This window comes from Bufo gargarizans, chromosome 5, assembly GCF_014858855.1.
Source record: "Bufo gargarizans isolate SCDJY-AF-19 chromosome 5, ASM1485885v1, whole genome shotgun sequence".
Lineage (NCBI taxonomy): Eukaryota > Metazoa > Chordata > Amphibia > Anura > Bufonidae > Bufo > Bufo gargarizans.
Window position 1 is genome coordinate 85,151,352 of NC_058084.1, and position 22,142 is coordinate 85,173,493.

The window sequence follows — 22,142 nt, forward strand, 5'->3', positions numbered from 1 at the left end:
AGATGAAACTAATATAGGAGACTCATTACATGCAAAGCGAGATATCTCGAGCCTTTAGGCTCCATTCACACGTCCGTAATAATGGGTCCGCATCCGTTCCGCGGTGCGGACCCATTCATTCTCCATGGAGACGGAATGGATGCGGAGAGCACAATATCGATCCTCTGGTCCGCGGCTCCGGAAAACAATAAAACATGTCCTATTCTTGTCCGCAATTGAGGACAAGAATAGGCATTTCTATGGGGGTGCCGGCCGGGTGTATTGCGGATCCGCCGGACGTGTGAATGGACCCTTATTTGTTATAATTTGGATGATTATGGCTTACAGCTTATGAAACCCCAAAGTCACAATCTCAGGTCCCCTTTGCTCAGGGGGTATGAATTAATTACTGGACTAGAGTGTGACACTTTCCGCCTAGAATATTCAACCTTTTCACAAAATTCTAATTTTAAGTTGTATTAATGCAACTCCTTTTAAAGAGGACCTTTCATTGGTCGCCGCTCTACACAGCCTGATAGTTATCTTACAATGTTTGGACCAATGAAAGGTCGTCCTTAAGTTGCATTACTGAAATCAATGAACTTTTGAACGATATTCTAATTTTTCGAGTTTCACCTGTATATATGATTGTGTCCTTTAGAGATCAGAAAATATTCAGCCTTTCTCATTCCTTTTATGAAAAGATCAGAATCACAGCGAGAAATTTAATGAGCAATGATAGAGGTAAAGGAATTACTGGTGCAGCTAATATTTCCTGCACAAAACTCACTGGTAATAATGGTTTTGCTGTTATTAACAGATTTTGTGAGAATCCTGCTCGGGCGCCCATAAGGAGAATGGATACTTTCCAAGTCATAAGACACTTTGATTGTATGCCCAATGGTGACGTTAGATAGCCAACACCCAACAGCTATTCTTCACAACCCCCAGAAGACGTGAGCAGAGTATGCATGTGTTATAAATAGTGAGGGGGGGGGGGGGGGGGGAAGACTCCACTTGCAGCAGCGTATCATCCTTGAGATAAAAAAGGATCACCTTGCTGAAATCCTGACCCTTCTTTCTACCAACATCTGCCATTAGGGGAGAGCTCGGACACCACCGTACACACTAATTGGTTGGCAAATATAGGCCAAACTGGCCATCATTCATCTAAATACTTATGGCCACCATAAAAGGACTGAGATGGGAATAACCACGGCAAGGTGGAGATATGGAAATGGCCACATGGCTAGTGCTCTGCTGTTTTCATAGTAAATGGGAGCTCTGCAAAACAGCATTGCACAGCAAGCTATGACGTTTCCGTAATTCCTGAGTTACAGAACCGGCGTAGCTCCCATTTACTGCTATGGGAGTTACAGAATCAGTTCAGCTCAGATGTTTTTGTAATTCCAGCCGCCCCCGGACGGCATTTGCTGTGGTTATTCTCATCTTGGCTTTGAAATGCCGAGATGGGACAACCCTAATAATGCTCTGTTCGTATCACGTTTAGAGCCTACGCTGGAGGAATAAGTCGGGATTCCAGATTTATACCGCCGATGGAAAGGTGCGATTTACCCCACTGTACAGGCTAAGAAGCTCCCATATACCTGGGGGCCAAATACAGGCTCTAATTTTGATGTGAACAGAGCCTGAAGTCTCATGCACACAGCATAGCCATGTGCGGAAAGGCTAAACGGCAGCAGAACAATTCCTTTTGGTTCTGCAGGATGGATCCATAGGCGCTCCGTGTGCTGCAGTATTGGCGCTCCGTGAGATCATCCCCCCCTACAAGCAATGCCTGAAAGGGAGAAAACCTCCATAATATGGTAGACGATTGAGCAGGGCACAATCTCTTTTTCTGTCAGATTCAGAAGGAATCATCTATGAAATCGGAGGCATACGTAAACACCGCAGGGCACCAAAGAAGTGAATCTGCACCATAGAACTGGAAAGTACATGAAGCTTCAGATATGTCATTCATTTCTTAGCTTCATGTTATATTTTCATACTAATTCACACCACTGTATGTGGGATACAGCCATATGGGTGATCGGTGATAACTGATGCTTGGCAGAAATATAGCCCATATGCAGGCAGACGTACGGCTGGTGCCATATTTAGGAACGCTTTGTTCCGTTTCCTATGAAGCGCTGACAACTCTTTCAGTTTCTTCTAAAGAAAAGGGAGTTTATACTAATCCTTTCACTTCAAACTTTCAACATCTCATGTTAACACCCAGTACAACCACTAAGCAGAACACAAGGCTGCCGGCCTCCCAGCATTCAGCTATCAGGACTGCAGGAGAAATGCAAAGGACATCCTTGAAGGTGAGAGACACTCATGTAGTCAATCTTGCTCGTTCTCTTCCATATCCGTGTAGCCCATTGGAGTCCATGGAGGCGTTGTCCTGAGTTACTGACCCCTTTACAGAGGAATGTATAATACCTAAAGCTCTCCTTAATGCATCATTACAGTAAAACATTCAGTCGCTAGTATGGTACAGCCGGCCTTCAGTCTGAATGCTTCCCACAAACCCACCGCAGCTGCTGCTCTGCGGAGAGATCGGTGAGTTGCTGGACAGACCTCCAGCTGCACTGGCAGGCATAGGCTCGCGCTCCCTTCTTCCTTATCATCTTGGTCTGTAGTTTGCTGTGCTCTGGCATACTGTTCCTGTAAAACGCCAAGGGTTAAATGATCACCTGTCATACTAGATCCCATGCAAAAGTAGAAATGAAATGAAGAGCGAGTAAAACAACAGCAGAATGAAGAGACACAGAGGTTCACATACTATTAGGCTACTTTCACACTTGCGTTCGGGGTTCCGCTTGCGAGTTCCGTTTGAAGGCTCTCACAAGCGGCCCCGAACGGATCCGTACATCCCCAATGTATTCTGAGTGGATGCGGATCCGCTCAGAATGCATCAGTTTGGCTGCGTTCCGCCTCCATTCCGCTCAGGAGGTGGACACCCAAACGCTGCTTGCTTACAATGTAAGTCAATGGGGACGGATCCGTTTGACATTGACACAATATGGTGCAAGTTCAAACGGATCCGTCCCCCATTGACTTTCAATGCAAAGTCAGGACGGATCAGTCTGACTGACAATTCGACTTACATTTTTTTCAGAAATATAATGCAGACGGATCCGTTCTGAACGGATCCCATCGTTTGCATTATAGGTGCGGATCTGTCTGTGCAGATACCAGACGGATCCGCACCGAACGCAAGTGTGAAAGTAGCCTAAAAGTGACATATTGTACCAGATAAGCTTAGCCAGGTATTCATATCAGGAGGGTGTTTTTACCCTTTGAGGAGCTCTCTCTATTACTCAATACTGCCCCCTGCTGAGCCATGCAATCTGTCAGCAGCTAAGAGCAGTAACATCTGCACTGAGCACATTGAGGCTAGCTGCACATGGGTGTGGGTTGGGATACAGAAAATCTGCACTGTTTTGTGCGGATTTCTGTACCAAAAACTGCATGCATACATGTGGGTGGGGATGAGTGAAGCGAGCTGCAGATGCAAGATCCGAAGTCGCTTTGTTCCAAAATTCATTTTAATGCTGTAAAATGTATGCGCTTCGGCAAGGCGAAGTAAGTCATCACCGAAGTCTCAATTCGGGATTTGATTTTTGAACTTGAAAACCATTTTAAAACTTTGTTCGGAAGTCAGCTTCGATACAGAGGTACCAGTCATTACCTAAGCTGACTTCGGATACCCGTTTTAAAATGGATTTCAAGTTTAATAATCAAATACCGAAGTTATTCACCGAAGTCTCGCAAGACTTTGGCGATAACTCACTTCTCCTCGCCGACGCGAATACATTTTAAAGCTGTACAGAGACGCATCTCCATACTTCACAGCCATAAAAACGAATTTTAGAGGGAAGCGACTCCGGGTCTTGCATCCGAAGCTCGCTTCGCTCATCCCTACTTGTGGGGTTTGGTGCAGATTTAATTCTTATTTTCTGCAGATCTCACTCTTGCACTGAAAAGGGTTTTTCTGCACAAGAATCTGTGCAAAAAACAAAATACACGTAATCCCATCTAGTTGACAAAAATCCGATGACATTTCAAGGATTTCATCACTGGCTGGACAGCACCAGCGCTAACTACATGTGCACAGCACTCTGGGCTTGCAGTACTGGGCCTCAGTGTTCAACTCAATAAAATGTGCTTCAATACAGTAAAGAAACTAAAAAAAACTCCTATACATATTTGGTATACACGATATAAATCCTGCAATGTGACTGCACTAAAAATTTTTTTTTAAAAGCCAGAATTGCTGTTTTTGTTTCATCCTCCCATCCAAAAAAAAACTGAATAAAAAGAGATCAAAAAGCCATATGTACCCCAAAATGGTACCAAAAGGAAAAGCCTCCAAACAGAAAAATGGCTCTGAAAATATTGCAACACAAAAATGGCTTTAAAAAACAAAACAAAACACTATTTTTAAAGGGGTATCCCGGTTGTAACAAGTTATCCCCTATTCTGTGGACTTGGTGGGGGTCCCAGTCAGTAGTATAACAAGAATAGGGGCTCAGTAACATTTGAAGCCCCCCTTAAAATGGACAGAGCGGCTGGTGGGAAATGTTCACCGCCGCTCTGTTCATTTCTATGGGAGCACCGGAGATCGCCAAGCCCTGTGTTCAGCTATCTCTGGTAGTCACATAGAGATGAATGGAGCGCCAGCGTGCAAACTGCAATTCAACAGTTCCGCTGATTCCCATTATACACTAACCTAGTGGACAGAGGATACCTTGTTTAATATGGAATAACCCTTTAAGGGATAAATTAAGAGAGTGCGCTGACACAAGTGTTGGTTTGTCATAACCAAACTTATTCTTGAAGCTAAAAACATACGCTATAAGACGAGAACCCATCAGTCACACAGGCAGGGACACTATCACTTTCACAACCAGCGACGATTTCCTGCACTTTAGCAAAATACTAATCTGGTCTTTCCAGTCTGAGCAGAAGTTGTCTCCCCCCCGGAGAAGTTTCTCTCATTGCCGACAATCACTCTAAGGGAACGCCAAGTACTTAAACACAATGTAATAGTGGTCTAACATAAAGGAAGATATAACTGTGTAGCTATTAAATCCCTGCTGCTTCCCTGGGTTGAGAGATATTGTTCACCCGCATCTTGGTCATATCAGAATATGTAGAATATACAGGTTAGTGTACTGAGTGCCGCCTGCCTGGTACTAAGAGGGATACGTTCCGCACGTCTCGGATTGTTAGGTTACACTTAGCTTAAGTGCTGCAATCTTGCAAATGTACCTGAAGAAGAGGTAGTCGCAGGATGCATCCCATTTGTAGTCTTCAAATGTCACAATGATAAAATCGCAGGTGGTACAGCGCAGCTGGTTACAGGCTCTGGAGGACGGGAACAGGAAGGAACAAAGTGTATTCTCGGGGGTCTTAAGAACAAATGCACGAAATACAAAGCTGACTTATTTAAAAGGCTCATTTCATGTAAAATTCTGACAAGCTGGGACTATGTTCACATCTGCGCGGGAGGCTCATGTCAAAATGCTGGAAAAAACAGCGCACCATGACAGAGACCTAATAGACAAAACTATAAGTCATTGCGGTCCTTCAGGCGCCTTTGGTGTCCGTCATAGTTTGAAATCTTTTTTCTGCTCCTATGACGGAGCAGAAAAGTTGAATTCACCTTGCAGATGTGAACGGAGCTGAACTTGCTGCTTGGGCCGGATTCACATGTACCTGGCCATCTGTTTCAGTGTCCCTCTGGGGTCAGCGCAGAAACGCTGGAGGGAAACTGATGCCAGAACTGACCCCGTGGATAAGGATATACGGCACTCCTTTGAAGGTGGAGGATCTCACGTGATTGCAGCTCAAACCGGGAAATTCGCTGCATCTGACTTTAGGTCATAGCAAATATACTATAAAATAAATTTACGAGCAACACATTTCCTGGTCTGCGTACCAAGAACTGATCCCATAGAATATGGGATTGTTCATGCCATCTGGAGCATCAGTTTTGCTGCCGGATGTCAAATAGTGCCAGACCATGTCCTAAAGTGTGTCCAGCTCCAGCCGGACTGAAACTGATATATATGTGATACAGAAAAAGCTGAAACTACAACTTAGGAGCGAGTTAAAGGGGTTGTCAGCTCTAAACCCGGACATATCCCCTTCTTCCCCCACTCAGCCCCCATTTCATGCTCCGATGCTCTGCACTGAATCGCGCAGGGCAAGGGCTTTTTCTGGAGATCCAGTGACGTACCTAGCAGTGAGCTCAGTGACATCACCGGCTCTAATGGGCAGGCCTGTAAAACGGCTAGGGCAGCACTAAAGCCCGCCCATCAGAGCCGGTGACGTCACCGGGAACACTGCTAGGCGGAAGTCTCCGGCTAGTAGTGTAAGTATGCAAACAAAAAAGCCCTTGCCCTGTGCGATACAGAGCAGGGCAAGGGAGAGCATCGGAGCATGAAAATGTCAGAGGGGCTGAGTGGGGGAAGAAGGGGATATGTCCAGGTTCAGGTCCGAGCCCGGACAACCTCTTTAAAAGTCAGGAACCACCTCAATATCTGTATGGCACTAAAGGCTCACGCACACGGCCGTTGCCTATTTTGCGGTCTGTAAATTGCATATCCACAAAACACCGATACCTGCCATGTTCATTCGGCAGAATGAAAAAAAATGTGATCCGTTTTTTCGGATTTCCTCTGCCGCAAGTGTGAAAGTACCCTTAATGGCACCATTTAATATTACATACGATGTAGTGAGAAGCTGGAAACAAATTCCAAATGGGGTGGAATTGGAAAAAAAAAAATGCAATTCTGCCATAGTTTTAGGGACTTCATTTTTATGGCGTTCCCTATGCAGTAAAACCAAGTTATGCCCTTCATTCTGCAGGTCAGTACGATTACAGCCATGCCATATTTGTATAGTTTTTTGATGTGCTTTAATACTTATAAATAATAAAATAAAAACAGATTTTTGTTTTGCATCATATCCTGACCTTATAGCTGTGTGGGGCTCATTTTGTGCAGTGCCACCTGTTGTTTTCAGTGATACCGTTTTGGAGTGTGCATCCCTTTTTGATCACTTTTTATTCAAATTTTTATTTTTGCAAAGTGACGAAAAAAAATTGCAAATTGGCAATTTTTTTCTGTTACAGCATTTACCATACAGGAAAAATACGTTTACGCATACAATCTCTTTTTACTATTGTTTATTTTCCTTATGGGGAAAGGAAGGGGGGGGGGGGGGTTAACACGGCAGCCTATGGGACATTCAGTATGTTCCTATGAGGCAAGGCTCCATAGGAACTATTGCTGTGGTAGCCTAGGATCCTTCAGAGGGACTAAGGCTACCACAAAAAAATAAATAAAAAAATGCTCCCCCGATTGCTGAGCAGGATAGCCGTTCGGGCCCTGGGAGCTATGAGTTTTCAGGATAAGCCTCCTCAGATGCCGTGGTCACAATCTGAAAGGTTAAATGTTTGCAATCAGAGTTATCGCCGATCACAGACATTTGCCATGGGTGCAGAAAGCTGGTGGCTATGGCGCCCACTTCGCTCCGGAGCAGACATGTTTAAAGACCTAACTTCTGTACATGTACGGCGCAGGTCATGAACGGGTTAAAACTGTGACAGGAAAGTGACACTTTAAAGGGAACCTGTCACCGGGATTTTGGGTATAAAGCTGAGGACATGGGTTGCTAGATGGCCGCTAGCACATCCGCAATACCCAGTTCCCATAGCTCTGTGTGCTTTTATTGTGTAAAAAAACCCGATTTGATACATATGCAAATTAACCTGAGATGAGTCAGAGCTTGAAAAATATGACTCTTCTCTAGTCACACAAGTAAGACATGACTCTTTTATGTTAATTTGCATATGTATCAAATCTGTTTTTTTACGCAATAAAAGCACACAGAGCTATGGGGACTGGGTATTACTGATGTGCTAGTGGCCATCTAGCAACCCATGTCGTCAGTTCTATACCCAAAATCCTGGTGACAGGTTCCCTTTAAGTAGTGGCATCAATAACATGCCCATAAAGTGTCAAATTACAATTTAAATAACGGTAATTTCCTCTTTATGGATATGCTATAATAAAATATGGCATATTCTGAACTGCAGCCTGCCCAGCCACCGGGGGAAAAAAGCAAAGCTGATGCAGACTGTAACTAGGGCGGGGGTGTCCTAGAGGTCAGACCCCCACCAATCATAAAGTGATGGCATATCCTCCTGATGATATACCGTCATTTCAAAGAATGGGAAAGCCACTTTAAAAGGGACACTGCTTTCAATAGACAAAGTCTTACTGTCACGGGATGATGGAGCTTTAAGTCTCTTTGCCGTCATGAACATGAGCATCGATCTTCTGCTGCCTGCATTATGTGAAAACTGGAAACGTAAGCAGGACGAAATATTTACCGTTCAGAAACACTGGTCCCCCTGCCAAAGGGAATCGCATTTCCACCAAGGTAGACTGGACAGCATCTGTAACACAGCAATGTCATAAGTGCAGTTTGTATCTAAATCTACATTACATCTTCACTGAGAGGCAAAGTCCTCCAAGGAAACAGCAGTTCTGTAACATATACTTTACATCATCTCTGGCCCAAACAAGACATGAATATCGACTCAACGGATTGTTCCATCAGGACAACCCCTATGCTGCTAGGGCAAAGAGATGTCACACAAGGGAGATGTCCACCCTGGTTCCCCAGTTCTGGAGGACTCGGCCCAAGCATGGAGTGATGTGAACAACTCCTTTTTGCCAATCATTTCCTTCCTGAGGAAAAGTTGTAGCTTTATTTTCAAGGAATCAACTATCTGTCATTGACATGAAATACTAATAACCAGGTTATCTTTGTTAGCTTTCCATTCCTGTTTTTCCCTCACATCTCCTCCATCTTTTTTTTATTACGATTATAGATTGTGGTTCTTGGCCAAACTGAAAGATTGTGTTCAGGAATCAATGGGGTTAATACATTGTCTTATTTGGTGAACAATATTTTAGTGTCCTCCCCTCGTCACGTCAAACGAGTAAGCAGGTTCACAATACAAGAAAACACATGCCTACTTGACCAGAGGCGTTACAGAGTAGACAGTCAACGGTTATGTGTATGGTGAACATAACATCTAGGTATTCCCAGCTCAGGATAAGTGCCCTGCCCCCAACCTCCTCCTGTCTGGACCCAGGGACCAGAGGTGGTCGGAAGAGTGGAAACAAGTTACAGAAGCAATGTAGCCACTACCTGCTTGGCTGTTCCGTACTTTCAACCATCTCTGGTGAGAGGGTTCAAGAGATAGGTGTGGGTCCCAGAGGTCAGACCTGCATCTGTGAGACATTCATGGCATATCATATCGTGTGAGATGGGAATATCCTTTAAAGGGCTTCTGTCAGCCCACTAAACCGTTTTTTGTTTTTTTCTGGTTAATAATAATCCCTACACTGCGAGCTCCCTATACATAAGCTAAATATTCATTTTGGTTCTGTAGATTTTGTTAAAAAGCTATTTTTATAATATGTAAATTACCTTGCTACCAGCAAGTAGGGCGGCTACTTGCTGGTAGCAGCCGCATCCTCCTCTCATAATGACGCCCCCTCCGCTGTGTGATTGACAGGGCCAGGGAACTGGATCGTTCTCTCCTGGCCCTGTTTGAATTCAAAATATCGCACCTGCGCCGTACCTGTCTTTAATCGGCGCAGGCGCACTGAGAGGCGGCCGCTCCATCCTCAATGCGCCTGCGCCGATGACGTCACATCTACACCCGACGCAGGCGCATTGAGGATGGAGCGGCCGCCTCTCAGTGCGCCTGCGCCGATTAAAGACAGGTACGGCACAGGCGCGATATTTTGAATTCAAACAGGGCCAGCAGAGAACGATCCCGTTCCCTGGCCCTGTCAATCACACAGCGGAGGGGGCGTCATTATGAGAGGAGGATGAAAAGGGTAAAATGAAAAGAATTTCTTGGACTCACTTTTTCCCGGGATGTTCTCTGGATGTTTTGCAGGATTGTTGTCTTGTGGATTTTGCATTTTGTTTCTATAAAGAAAAAAAAGAAAGAGTCCAAGGTAAGAAATAAATAAATGTCACCATCCCCCACATAACATGAGCAGAAAACGGTTGTGTTTAACGTCCAATTGCAGGACCTGTAGAGGAAGAGCGGCCTGCAGCCTGGACACAAGAGGAGATACGGCCTGCAGCCTGGACACAAGAGGAGATACGGCCTGCAGCCTGGACACAAGAGGAGATACGGCCTGCAGCCTGGACACAAGAGGAGATACGGCCTGCAGCCTGGACACAAGAGGAGATACGGCCTGCAGCCTGGACACAAGAGGAGATACGGCCTGCAGCCTGGACACAAGAGGAGATACGGCCTGCAGCCTGGACACAAGAGGAGATACGGCCTGCAGCCTGGACACAAGAGGAGATACGGCCTGCAGCCTGGACACAAGAGGAGATACGGCCTGCAGCCTGGACACAAGAGGAGATACGGCCTGCAGCCTGGACACAAGAGGAGATACGGCCTGCAGCCTGGACACAAGAGGAGATACGGCCTGCAGCCTGGACACAAGAGGAGATACGGCCTGCAGCCTGGACACAAGAGGAGATACGGCCTGCAGCCTGGACACAAGAGGAGATACGGCCTGCAGCCTGGACACAAGAGGAGATACGGCCTGCAGCCTGGACACAAGAGGAGATACGGCCTGCAGCCTGGACACAAGAGGAGATACGGCCTGCAGCCTGGACACAAGAGGAGATACGGCCTGCAGCCTGGACACAAGAGGAGATACGGCCTGCAGCCTGGACACAAGAGGAGATACGGCCTGCAGCCTGGACACAAGAGGAGATACGGCCTGCAGCCTGGACACAAGAGGAGATACGGCCTGCAGCCTGGACACAAGAGGAGATACGGCCTGCAGCCTGGACACAAGAGGAGATACGGCCTGCAGCCTGGACACAAGAGGAGATACGGCCTGCAGCCTGGACACAAGAGGAGATACGGCCTGCAGCCTGGACACAAGAGGAGATACGGCCTGCAGCCTGGACACAAGAGGAGATACGGCCTGCAGCCTGGACACAAGAGGAGATACGGCCTGCAGCCTGGACACAAGAGGAGATACGGCCTGCAGCCTGGACACAAGAGGAGATACGGCCTGCAGCCTGGACACAAGAGGAGATACGGCCTGCAGCCTGGACACAAGAGGAGATACGGCCTGCAGCCTGGACACAAGAGGAGATACGGCCTGCAGCCTGGACACAAGAGGAGATACGGCCTGCAGCCTGGACACAAGAGGAGATACGGCCTGCAGCCTGGACACAAGAGGAGATACGGCCTGCAGCCTGGACACAAGAGGAGATACGGCCTGCAGCCTGGACACAAGAGGAGATACGGCCTGCAGCCTGGACACAAGAGGAGATACGGCCTGCAGCCTGGACACAAGAGGAGATACGGCCTGCAGCCTGGACACAAGAGGAGATACGGCCTGCAGCCTGGACACAAGAGGAGATACGGCCTGCAGCCTGGACACAAGAGGAGATACGGCCTGCAGCCTGGACACAAGAGGAGATACGGCCTGCAGCCTGGACACAAGAGGAGATACGGCCTGCAGCCTGGACACAAGAGGAGATACGGCCTGCAGCCTGGACACAAGAGGAGATACGGCCTGCAGCCTGGACACAAGAGGAGATACGGCCTGCAGCCTGGACACAAGAGGAGATACGGCCTGCAGCCTGGACACAAGAGGAGATACGGCCTGCAGCCTGGACACAAGAGGAGATACGGCCTGCAGCCTGGACACAAGAGGAGATACGGCCTGCAGCCTGGACACAAGAGGAGATACGGCCTGCAGCCTGGACACAAGAGGAGATACGGCCTGCAGCCTGGACACAAGAGGAGATACGGCCTGCAGCCTGGACACAAGAGGAGATACGGCCTGCAGCCTGGACACAAGAGGAGATACGGCCTGCAGCCTGGACACAAGAGGAGATACGGCCTGCAGCCTGGACACAAGAGGAGATACGGCCTGCAGCCTGGACACAAGAGGAGATACAGCCTGCAGCCTGGACACAAGAGGAGATACGGCCTCTAGCCTGGACAAAAGAAGAGATACGGCCTCTAGCCTGGACACAAGAGGAGATACGGCCTGCAGCCTGGACACAAGAGGAGATACAGTTGGGCATGGAGGTATACAGGTTCCATATGGTATCCTGCGGCACATTTGACCACAGATGTTACAGCTGGGCCTCTAGATCCAGCACACTCATAGGTTGCTGAAGATGACGTCCCAGCTGGTCCCATGAATGCTCGATCGGCAAAGAATCTGGTGATTGGGCAGCCAAGTAAGTGTTGTAATCTGGTGGAGACTTTCCTGGAAAACCCTTGCTGTGGGTGGGTGAACATTATCCTGCTGAACAATGCCAGTTGAAAGCCCTGCCATGAGAGGCAATAGATGTGGCCACAGGATGTGCTGCACATATCGCCCAGCTGTTAGTGTCCCTCATATCACTACCAGAAGTAACAGACTGTCATATGCAATGTCTCCCCAGATCATCAAACCAGCAGTTGGGGCAGTGTGTCCACAGCAAAGGCTGGATTGAGGCGCTCACCATGAGGCCTCCATACTCCATATACCAGACCATCCTTGGACCCCAAGACAATACAGTTCCAGTCAGTAGTAGTCCAAGTTTCCCATTTATGACCCCACTGCAAATGAACAGCGGCTGGCTGTCAATGGCACAAAACATAATGGGAACTGCGTAAACAAATTTTCTAATTCTATGTGCTTCCCAGCAACCTCCTAACATCTAGGTCAGAGCGGCCTAGATAATGGGCAATTCATTAAAAAGACCACCTTGCTTCTCTCGGTCTAATGACTCGCCCTCTCTCAGTCTGTCAACTAGACAAAATGTCTTTGAGTGCGTCACTGGGGCAGGTCTAGCAGTCAGCAATCTCTTACCAAGAGGTACACTACCCAAAAGTAGCCTCTGGGTGCCAATTTACAGGGGAGGAAGCACTTTTACGCCCTCTTGTGGCAAGACCCAGCGTCTAAGCAGAGCACAGCTGTAATCATTTACATATCTGCCTGAGACATAACTGCATGCCGAGTTTTGCACCGACAACGCACCTTGTTGTCTTCATAGAAGCGAACATCAAGGATATCTTCAATCAAATCATCCACGTTTTCATCATCCACGGATGCAATCGCTATTGGATTTTTAGACCTGAAAATAAACAATAATTTCCTATAAAACATAATCAACTGCTGCTCATCTGATATTCAGGCGGTTACACAACCATCAAGATGAAAGAATGCTCTACAAGGCTTTAGAGCAGGGGGCCACAATGTTTTCTGGTTGGGGGCCACATTGCCAGCCTGACCAAATTCCAAGAAAATAAAACTTAAGGAGGTATTACCAACTGAAATACTATTCTTATGGCATATTGTACATACAGTATATATCCTAAATGTCTAGTTGCACTTCTAGTACTGCCATCAGATGGGAGAATACATGAAAGATACAAGTGAGCAGCCACAAGACATAGACATACATGTCTGTCACCAGATGGTTGGGGGCCGCACAGAATGGTATCGAGGGCCGCAGGCTGTGCACCCCCGTTATATATACACAATGGGATTGGAGCGGTGTTCACAGAGATGGCATATCTAGGAAATGCCACTCATTTTTCCATCACATTCGACACTGCTTGTATCCAGGGGTTACGACCACCGTTGCAGGACAGATACAAGGTGGACGGGTTGGGAGGCTGGGAGCTGCTGTGCATGCGTGCCTACTAGCGCCCCCACCATCCTGGTCACCAGAGAGGCCAGCAGTGTTTCCTAAACCACAAGGGCTGGATTGCAGGGTGGTCATAACTCCTGGATACGAGCAGTGTATAATGTGATGGAAAATAAATGAAGACAGCAAAGGAGGCAATATGGACAATCACAATACATTAGTAAGTGCCTTGTATTTACTTCCTCTACATGATAAATGCAATTTTCTGAAGTGACACAACCCCTTTAATGAAATAATGGAAGTCTATAGGAGAGTGGAAGAGAAGAATGGGCAAGAGGCGACTTCCATACATACATGCCATACAGAAGCATGGGGAATGCCCGCACAAAGGCAACCGTTCACTTAGACTACTTTCACACGTTTTGTGTGGATCCGTTCCGATAATAAAACCGTTTGCAACCATTCAGAACGGATCCGTTTGTATTATCTTTAACATAACCAAGACGGATCCGTCTTGAACACTAGTGAAAGTCAATGGAGGACGGATCCGTTTTCTATTGTGCCAAATTGTGTCATAGAAAACGGATCCGTCCCCATTGACTTACATTGTGTGTCAGGACGGATGCGTTTGGCTCAGTTTCATCAGACGGACACCAAAACGCTGCAGGCAGTGTTTAGGTGTCCGCCTCCAAAGCGGAATGGAGGGCGAACGGAGCCAAACTGATGCATTCTGAGCGGATCCTTATCCATTCAGAATGCATTGGGGCTGAACTGATCTCACAAATGGAAAGCCAAAACGCCAGTGTGAAAGTAGCCTTACATGTAATGGAGGACCAATGGGGTTCATAGAGGTACGACCTGCGCTCATTTCTGAAAATCTCATCTGAAAATCTGCACGGCTTACGCCACATCTGAACCATAAAACTAGTATCACACCTGCAGCGTCTGTGCCAAAGTCAGAAGTGATCCAAACAGAAGACTCAGGGCTGAGCGCCGGTGTCTTGGCTTCAAATCTGACTAAGGGATCATGCACACAAACGTATTTTGTTTCCGTGTCCGTCCCGTTTGTTTTTTTTGCAACCCGTATGCGGAACCATTCACTTCAATGGGGCCGCAAAAAAACTGAAATTACTCTGTGTGCATTCCGCAAAAAAAAAATAGAACATGTCCTAGTATTGTCCACATTACGGACAAGGATAGTGCTGTTCTATTAGGGGCCGTCTGCTCCGTTCCGCAAATTACGGAATGCACGTGGACGTCATCCGTATTTTTTGTGGATCTGTGTTTTGTGCACCGCAAAATATATATGGTTGTGCATGAGGCCTAAAAAAGGATATTTTCACATGAGTGTAGGTTTACTAACAGAAATGCTACACAGATTCCTGTGCGTTTCTGCCCCAAAAAACACGTGTTACTCGCAGTTTTTGGTGCGTGCAGATTTGATGCGGTTTCGCAACAGATCTCACCCTTTCATTGCAATGGGTAAAATCCACACAAGGAAAAAAAATATTTTATCGCACAAATAAGTGACATGCTGCAGATGTCTAAATCTGCACAGCAGCTCCATTTCCATACGAGAATCCACGTGGAAAAACAGCACGTGATCCTCGCTGTGTGCAGGTAAGGCAACATGTGCCCCGTCTGTATGTTCTGGCCGTACGATGTCAGCTGTGCGTCCCATCTCTTCACTGCCCTATACACAAGCCTGCATGGCTCCTCAACAGGGAGAAATCTACCCACATGCTCCTCTGTCTGCGGCATATCTTCCCAGGAATAAAAGGATCGGGCATGTTGACGTCTAACTGCCTGATCCTCATCTACTCCAACATCAGCTGTCAGTGGGGAGGCAGGAGGCCCCGTGCACATTACATGTTATTAACCACTTCCAGGCCGGGCCATTTTTTGCAAATCTGACATGTGTCACTTTATGTGGCAATAACTTTGGAACGCTTTTACTTATCCAAGCCATTCTGAGATTGTTTTCTCGTGACACATTGTACTTCATGATAGCCATAAATTTGAGTCAATATATTTCACCTTTAGTTATGAAAAAATCCTAAATTTACCCAAAAATTAAAAGAAAATTGCAATATTCAAAATTTCTATTTCTCTGCTTTTAAAACAGAAAGTGATACCTCATAAAATATGTATTACTTAACATTCCCCATATGTCTACTTAATGTTGGCATCATTTTGTAAATGTCATTTTTTTTTTCTCCCAAAACCCACTTTTTAAGGATCAGTTCAGTTCTGAAGTCACTTTGTGGGGCTTACATAATAGAACCAACCCATAAATGACCTGGTTTTAGAAATGTTGTTAACCCTTTAGGTATTCAACAGGAATTAAAGCAAAATAGAGGTGAAATTTCAAAATGTCACTTTTTAGCAGATTTTCCATTTGAATACATTTTGTCCTGGAACACATCAAGGGATAACAACAAAACAAACATCATTATTTATTACCTTGATTCTGCAGTTTGCAGAAACACCCCATATGTGGTCGTATACTGCTGTTTGGGCACATGACAGGGCACAGAAGGCAAGGAGCGCCATATGGTTTTGGAGGGCAGATTTGGGCACCATGTTGCATTTGAAGAGGCCCTGAGGTAAGCCCACAGTGGAAAAAAACCCAAAAGTGACCACATTTTGTAAACTCTACCACCCAAGGAATTTCTAAGGGGTGTAGCGAGCACTTCACTCAACACCTGTGTGAAAATGAAAAATTACATATTTTTTTTTACCAAAAAATGGTGCTTTAGGCCAAAACTTTCTTTTCACAAACGATAACAGAATATCCCCCCCCCCCCCCAATTTGCTACCCACTTTCTCCTGAATACAGTAACACCCCAATTGTGGTTGTAAGCTGTTATTTGGCGATACGCCAGGGCTCAGAAGGGAAGGAGCGGCATCTGGATTTTCTAACATGGAATTTTCTGTCATGGTTTTTAAGAGCAATAACTTTTTTTTATTTTTGCTGAATGAGCTGCATGAGGGCTTATTTTATGCGAGACAAGCTGTAGTTTTTATTGGCACCATTTTGGGGTACATTTGGCTTTCTCATTGCTTTTTATCTCATTTTTGGGAGGTGAAGTCACAAAGAAAGCTGTTTGGTGTCATTTTTCTATTTTTCTTATTTTCAAACTGTTCACTTGATGGGGTAGATCATGTGATATTTTTATAGATCCGGTCATTACGGATGCAACGATAACAAATATGTCTAGTTTTTTTTGTTTTTAACACACGTTAATGCAAGTCAATGGGAAAAAGACCGGATCCGACGTTCAGTCAAAGTGTTCAGGATTTTGGGCCGGAGGTAAAAATACAACATGCTACGGTTTTCTGAAAAGCCTGATCAGTCAAAAAGACTGAACTGAAGACATCCTGATGCATCCTGAACGGATTTCTCTCCATTCAGAATGCATTAGGATAAAACTGATCAGTTCTTTTTCGGATTTGAGCCCCTAGGACGGAACTCAACACCGGAAAAGAAAAAACGCTAGTGTGAAAGTACCCTAAGAAAAAAAATAATAATCATGTTTTTGTGTTGCAATATTCTTAGAGCCTTTTTCTTTTTTCATTTTTCTGGCTATAGTCTTGTGTGAGGGCTTGTTTTTTGCGGGATGAGGTGATGTTTTTATTGCTACCATTTTGGGGTACTTACGACTTTTTCATTGATTAACATTATTTTTTTTTGCGAGGTGAGCTCACTAAAAAAAATCTGTTTTGGAGCAATGTTTTTTTTTTTTTTTACTGTGTTCACCTGATGGGGTAGATCATATGATATTATTACAGAGCCGGTCGTTGCGTGGTAATACCAAATATGTCTATTTTTTTTTTAACATGTTTTAAATATTTTTTTAAATGTGAAACTTTAAATTTTTTTTTTATTTTACAGACCTCTGGGGGACATTTAACTTCATTTTTTTTTTTTTTTACTATTGATTTCTCCTATAACTGGGGCTGACATAGTAGCCCCAGTTACATGGGAAATACACCCCCCAGAGAGGCTGTACAGCAGTATACAGGGCTGGTCGTGGTCTATGGAAGACCCGACAGCTCCTGCACTCACCCGGCCGCGGCGGTCACATGACCACGTTGAGCGCTGTGTATACAGCGATCTAGAAGGCAGGGACACCCAGGAACGGTCCCTGCCTTCTCCCTGGGGTGCCCTGCTGTCATCTCTGAAAGGACATTGCAGAACGTCCATTCAGAGATAAACTGATCAGTTTTATCCTAATGCATTCTGAATGGAGAGCAATCCGTTCAGGATGCATCAGTTCAGTCCCTCTCCGGCCAAAATTCCTGAACACTTGCCGGATCTGGCATTCATTTACATTGAAGTGTATTAGTGCTGGATCCGGCATTAAGTGCTCCGGCAAAACGTTACATTACCCTACCTCCTAACTTCCGGTCGCACCGCTAATGACATGAGGAGGCGTTCCTGAGGTTTGACAATCTGCGCATGCGCAAAAAGGACAGTTTAGGGAAAATCTCACAGCGGAGTTTAGCTGCACACCGGGACACTGCGCATGCGCCGGAGAGCCTCAGTAGGGAAACATTACGGCCCAGTGCGCAAGCACGGCTAACTCCAGAACATCCATCCGATCTCCGCGCCTGCGCAGTGTGGGGGTACGGAGATCTCACTGCATGCGCAGTGTCCCGGTGTGCAGCTGAACTCCGCTGTGAGATTTTACCTAAACTGTCCTTTTGCGCATATCGTCAAAACTCAGGAACCCCTCCTCACGTCATTAAAGGTGCGACCGGAAGTTAGGAGGTAGGGAAATCTCACGAAGTTGGGTAATGTAACGTTACACCAGCTTTCCGGTCTGCACATGCGCAGACCTTTAAAAATGCAAAAATAATTTATACCGGATCCGTTTTTCCAGATGACACCGTCGAGACGGATCACGTATTTCAATGCATTTGTCAGACGGATCCAAATCCGGATCCGTCTGACAAATGCCATCAGTTTGCGTTAAGATTGCCAGATCCGGCGGCCAGTTCAGGCGACGGAACTGCCTGCCGGAATCCTCTGCCGCAAGTGTGAAAGTACCCTAAGTATGGACAGCTTTATAGACAGGGGTCTTGATGGGGGGGCAATTCTCTTGCATCCCCTTTTATTAGGACATATAGAAGGGAGCTGCTCACAGCACACAGCCTCCAGGAGCCATGTCTGTACAGCAGAAGCAATGCCAGGAGGGCACACTGTGGCCCCCCACCAGACCTCACCTTTTACCCTCCTTCCTGCCAGCCTCGGCCGCTCTGCTCGCAGCTCCTTTAGGCCCCGGGTGACAGTACTTGTTCTCCACCTCGTCCAGGAGCTGCTCCAGGTCGTCGTCAGCCATTGCAGAGCCGAATTACCTTGGTCCTTAGCAGCAGCTTGTTGCTAGGAGTCCACGGACGGAATCCTGGAGGGGTCAAACTAGCGTAAGCAACAGCGCATGCGCGGATCACGTGGCGCAATGTACTAGTTATCCGACCTGAGACGTCGGGCTCCAGTTCCTGGAGAGGATGAGAATACACGTGTTATCCTATGGATAGAAATGGGAGGACGCGGCTTTTATGCGTCTGTTACCATGGTTACTAGTGCTGTAGTAATGACATATAGGAGTGTATATAACATCCTCATCTGGATATACAAGCCTAGGCTGCGTACTGTGCTGTGGACTATGTTGGCATAATGGAAGCACGAGGCCTTAGTGTGGGTTCACATCACGTTTTTCCCATGCTTTTAACGTATAAAAAAAAACGTATTTATCTGTTCACCATAGAGTTCTATTGTAAAAAAAAAAATGTATACTTTTTTTTTACCGGACTGATTACAATATCAAAGAGTTATTTTATTCCAGTAATTAAAATCAGAAAGTGAACCTCATATAAAATATAGATTTATTACGCACAGGGATCTATTCCAAGCATTTAAAATAGCGCTGACATATTCTGACGAAGAGGCCCAAGTAGCCTCGAAAGCTTGCAATTTTGTCATCATCTTTTCAGTTAGCCATTAAACGGTATCAGCCACTGAGGAATCTCAATCTTTTTTCATCTTATAGTCACTGGTTTAGGCTACTTTCACACCAGCGTTTTTGCTGGATCCGTCATGGATCAGCAAAAACGCTTCCATTACTGATAATGCAACCATCTACATCCGTTATGAACGGATCCGGTTGTATTATGTGTAACATACCCAAGTCGGATCAGTCATGAACACCATTGAAAGTCACCGGGGGACGGATCCATTTTCTATTGTGTCAGAGAAAACGGATTCGTCCCCATTGACTTACATTGTGTGTCAGGAAGGATCCATCTTGCTCCGCACCAGATCGCGGACAGAAAAACGCTGCTTGCAGCATTATTCTGTCCGCGATGGGGACGCAGCCAAACGGAACGTTATGCATTCTGGCGCACTCCGTTTTGTTCGGTTCAGTTTTATCCACATTGACAATGAATGGAGACAAAATGGAAGCGATTCCCCCGCTATTGATAGCCTATGATAGATCTCAATACCGGAAAGGGAAAGCGCAGTACAAATATATATATATTACTTTTGACATATTCTGCAGCACTTTACAGACATTATCATCTCTCACTGTCCCCAATGGGGTTCACAGTCTCTAAGTTCCCCATCAGTATGTCTAAGGAGTGCGGGAGGAAACCGGAGAACCCGGAGAAAACCCACATAAACACAGGGAGAACATACAAACTCCAGGCAGATGTTGTCCTTATGGCCGTATTGGAACCTAGGACCCCAGCGCTGCAAGGCACCACTGCTAACCACTGAGCCACCGTGCTGCCCAATGAATTACTTGTCCTGGTCCAGAATAATATGGCATCCAAAGATCAAATTAAGACACGGCAGGCTGCCTGGACCAAGAGAAAGAGAGAACAAAGAAAATAGAAAAGTAACAAAGATCAAATGCCCGAGCAGCCACATCTAACTGGATCAGTTATTCTGTGTGGTACAATCCTTTTTTAACTCCTTTCTAATATTAGTCCAATGTTCGTTTATCTTGATTTTTACCGCATGGGACATTCGACCCACATACATTTTACCACATGGACATTTCAAGGGAATCTGTCACCCATGTCATCGCTGTTTAAGGAAAGGAATTGCATAGTAGCACATTGTGTCTTATTCACAAATGTATCTTTCTTTTAGCCATTGGCGGTTCCAAAAACGAACTTTGAAATGCAAATGACCCGGCAAAGTGCCCAGCGGAGCGTTACACCTGGCAGAAGGAGCCCAGGCACGCCTCTTACCAGTGCCTAAGACCACCTTCATGCACAGCCCAAGCCCACCTCCCCTTGGCTTTGACATAACCCCCCGCTTCATTATGTATGCCCCCTCCACTGCCATGTCACATTCCAGCCCTAACTGGGTTGAAAAGCTCACTACAACACATGCAACACGGAGAGGCTACTAATATCAGACGTCTGCTGACATATCACATAAAAAAACTATAAAAGTCAGGACCGGTTACACTGCGGCGCTGACTGGGCCGTAAACACATAGCAGAAATCATGGCGCAAGTGTGAAAGGAGCCTTATGCATCCGTCTACAATACAGCTTTATAGAGGTGCATGGGGTGCAAAGTTTCACGAGACTTTGCAAAGAAATAACTTCAGCTCATCAGAGCTAATACATTCTAATACTGTACGGAGCTCCTTATACAGTGTAGAGCAGCTGTCACGCGTCTCCCTGCCTTCTCAATAGCGAGCGCTCACTGCTCACAGTAATCCATCTAGTAGTCCATTTGTTACACATTGCTCCCGGCTTATACAGGAACAAAGCGAGACAGGGAACTATGTATATACATATAAAGTGTCTCCCCAACAGCAACGCCCCCCAAACTGCCCCCATATAGTAATCCCCCCCCCACAGAAATTTGCCCCCCCACACAGTAATTTCCACCACACTGCCCCATATAGTAATTTCCCCCCACACAGTAATTTCCCCCCACACTGCCCCCATATAGTAATTTCCCCCCACACAGTAATTTCCCCCACACTGCCCCCATATAGTAATTTCCCCCCACACAGTAATTTCCCCCCACACTGCCCCCATATAGTAATTTCCCCCCACACAGTAATTTCCCCCACACTGCCCCATATAGTAATTTCCCCCACACTGCCCCATATAGCAATTTCCCCCACACAGTAATTTCCCCCACACTGCCCCATATAGTAATTTGCCCCCACACTGCCCCATATAGCAATTTCCCCCACACAGTAATTTCCCCCACACTGCCCCATATAGTAATTTGCCCCCACACTGCCCCATATAGCAATTTCCCCCACACTGCCCCATATAGCAATTTCCCCCATATAGTAATTTCCCCCCACACAGTAATTTCCCCCACACTGCCCCCATATAGTAATTTCCCCCCACACAGTAATTTCCCCCACACTGCCCCATATAGTAATTTCCCCCACAC

The 22,142-nt window shown here is 46.1% G+C and overlaps 1 protein-coding gene across 1 annotated transcript; it reads right to left on the minus strand.

Moving 5' to 3' along the window:
• Positions 1-501: 501 nt before the first annotated feature.
• On the minus strand, positions 502-19,104 carry CFAP418 (cilia and flagella associated protein 418). Its single transcript, XM_044294116.1, has 6 exons — positions 18,937-19,104; positions 13,095-13,191; positions 9,944-10,008; positions 8,390-8,455; positions 5,260-5,355; positions 502-2,649 (listed from the first exon to the last, which is right to left on the minus strand). Exons 1-6 carry the CDS (start codon positions 19,050-19,052, stop codon positions 2,490-2,492), a joined length of 600 nt encoding a protein of 199 aa, XP_044150051.1. The 5' UTR covers positions 19,053-19,104; the 3' UTR covers positions 502-2,489.
• Positions 19,105-22,142: the final 3,038 nt, after the last annotated feature.

Excerpts from the sequence above, each read along its gene's own strand:
- CFAP418 (XM_044294116.1), bottom strand. The coding sequence starts at position 19,052 with ATGGCTGACGACGACCTGGAGCAGCTCCTGGACGAGGTGGAGAACAAG. Across the intron at positions 13,192-18,936 it reads GGCAGGAAGGAGGGTAAAAG|GTCTAAAAATCCAATAGCGA; the intron begins GTGAGGTCTGGT and ends GTTTATTTTCAG. Across the intron at positions 10,009-13,094 it reads GCTTCTATGAAGACAACAAG|AAACAAAATGCAAAATCCAC; the intron begins GTGCGTTGTCGG and ends TTTTCTTTATAG.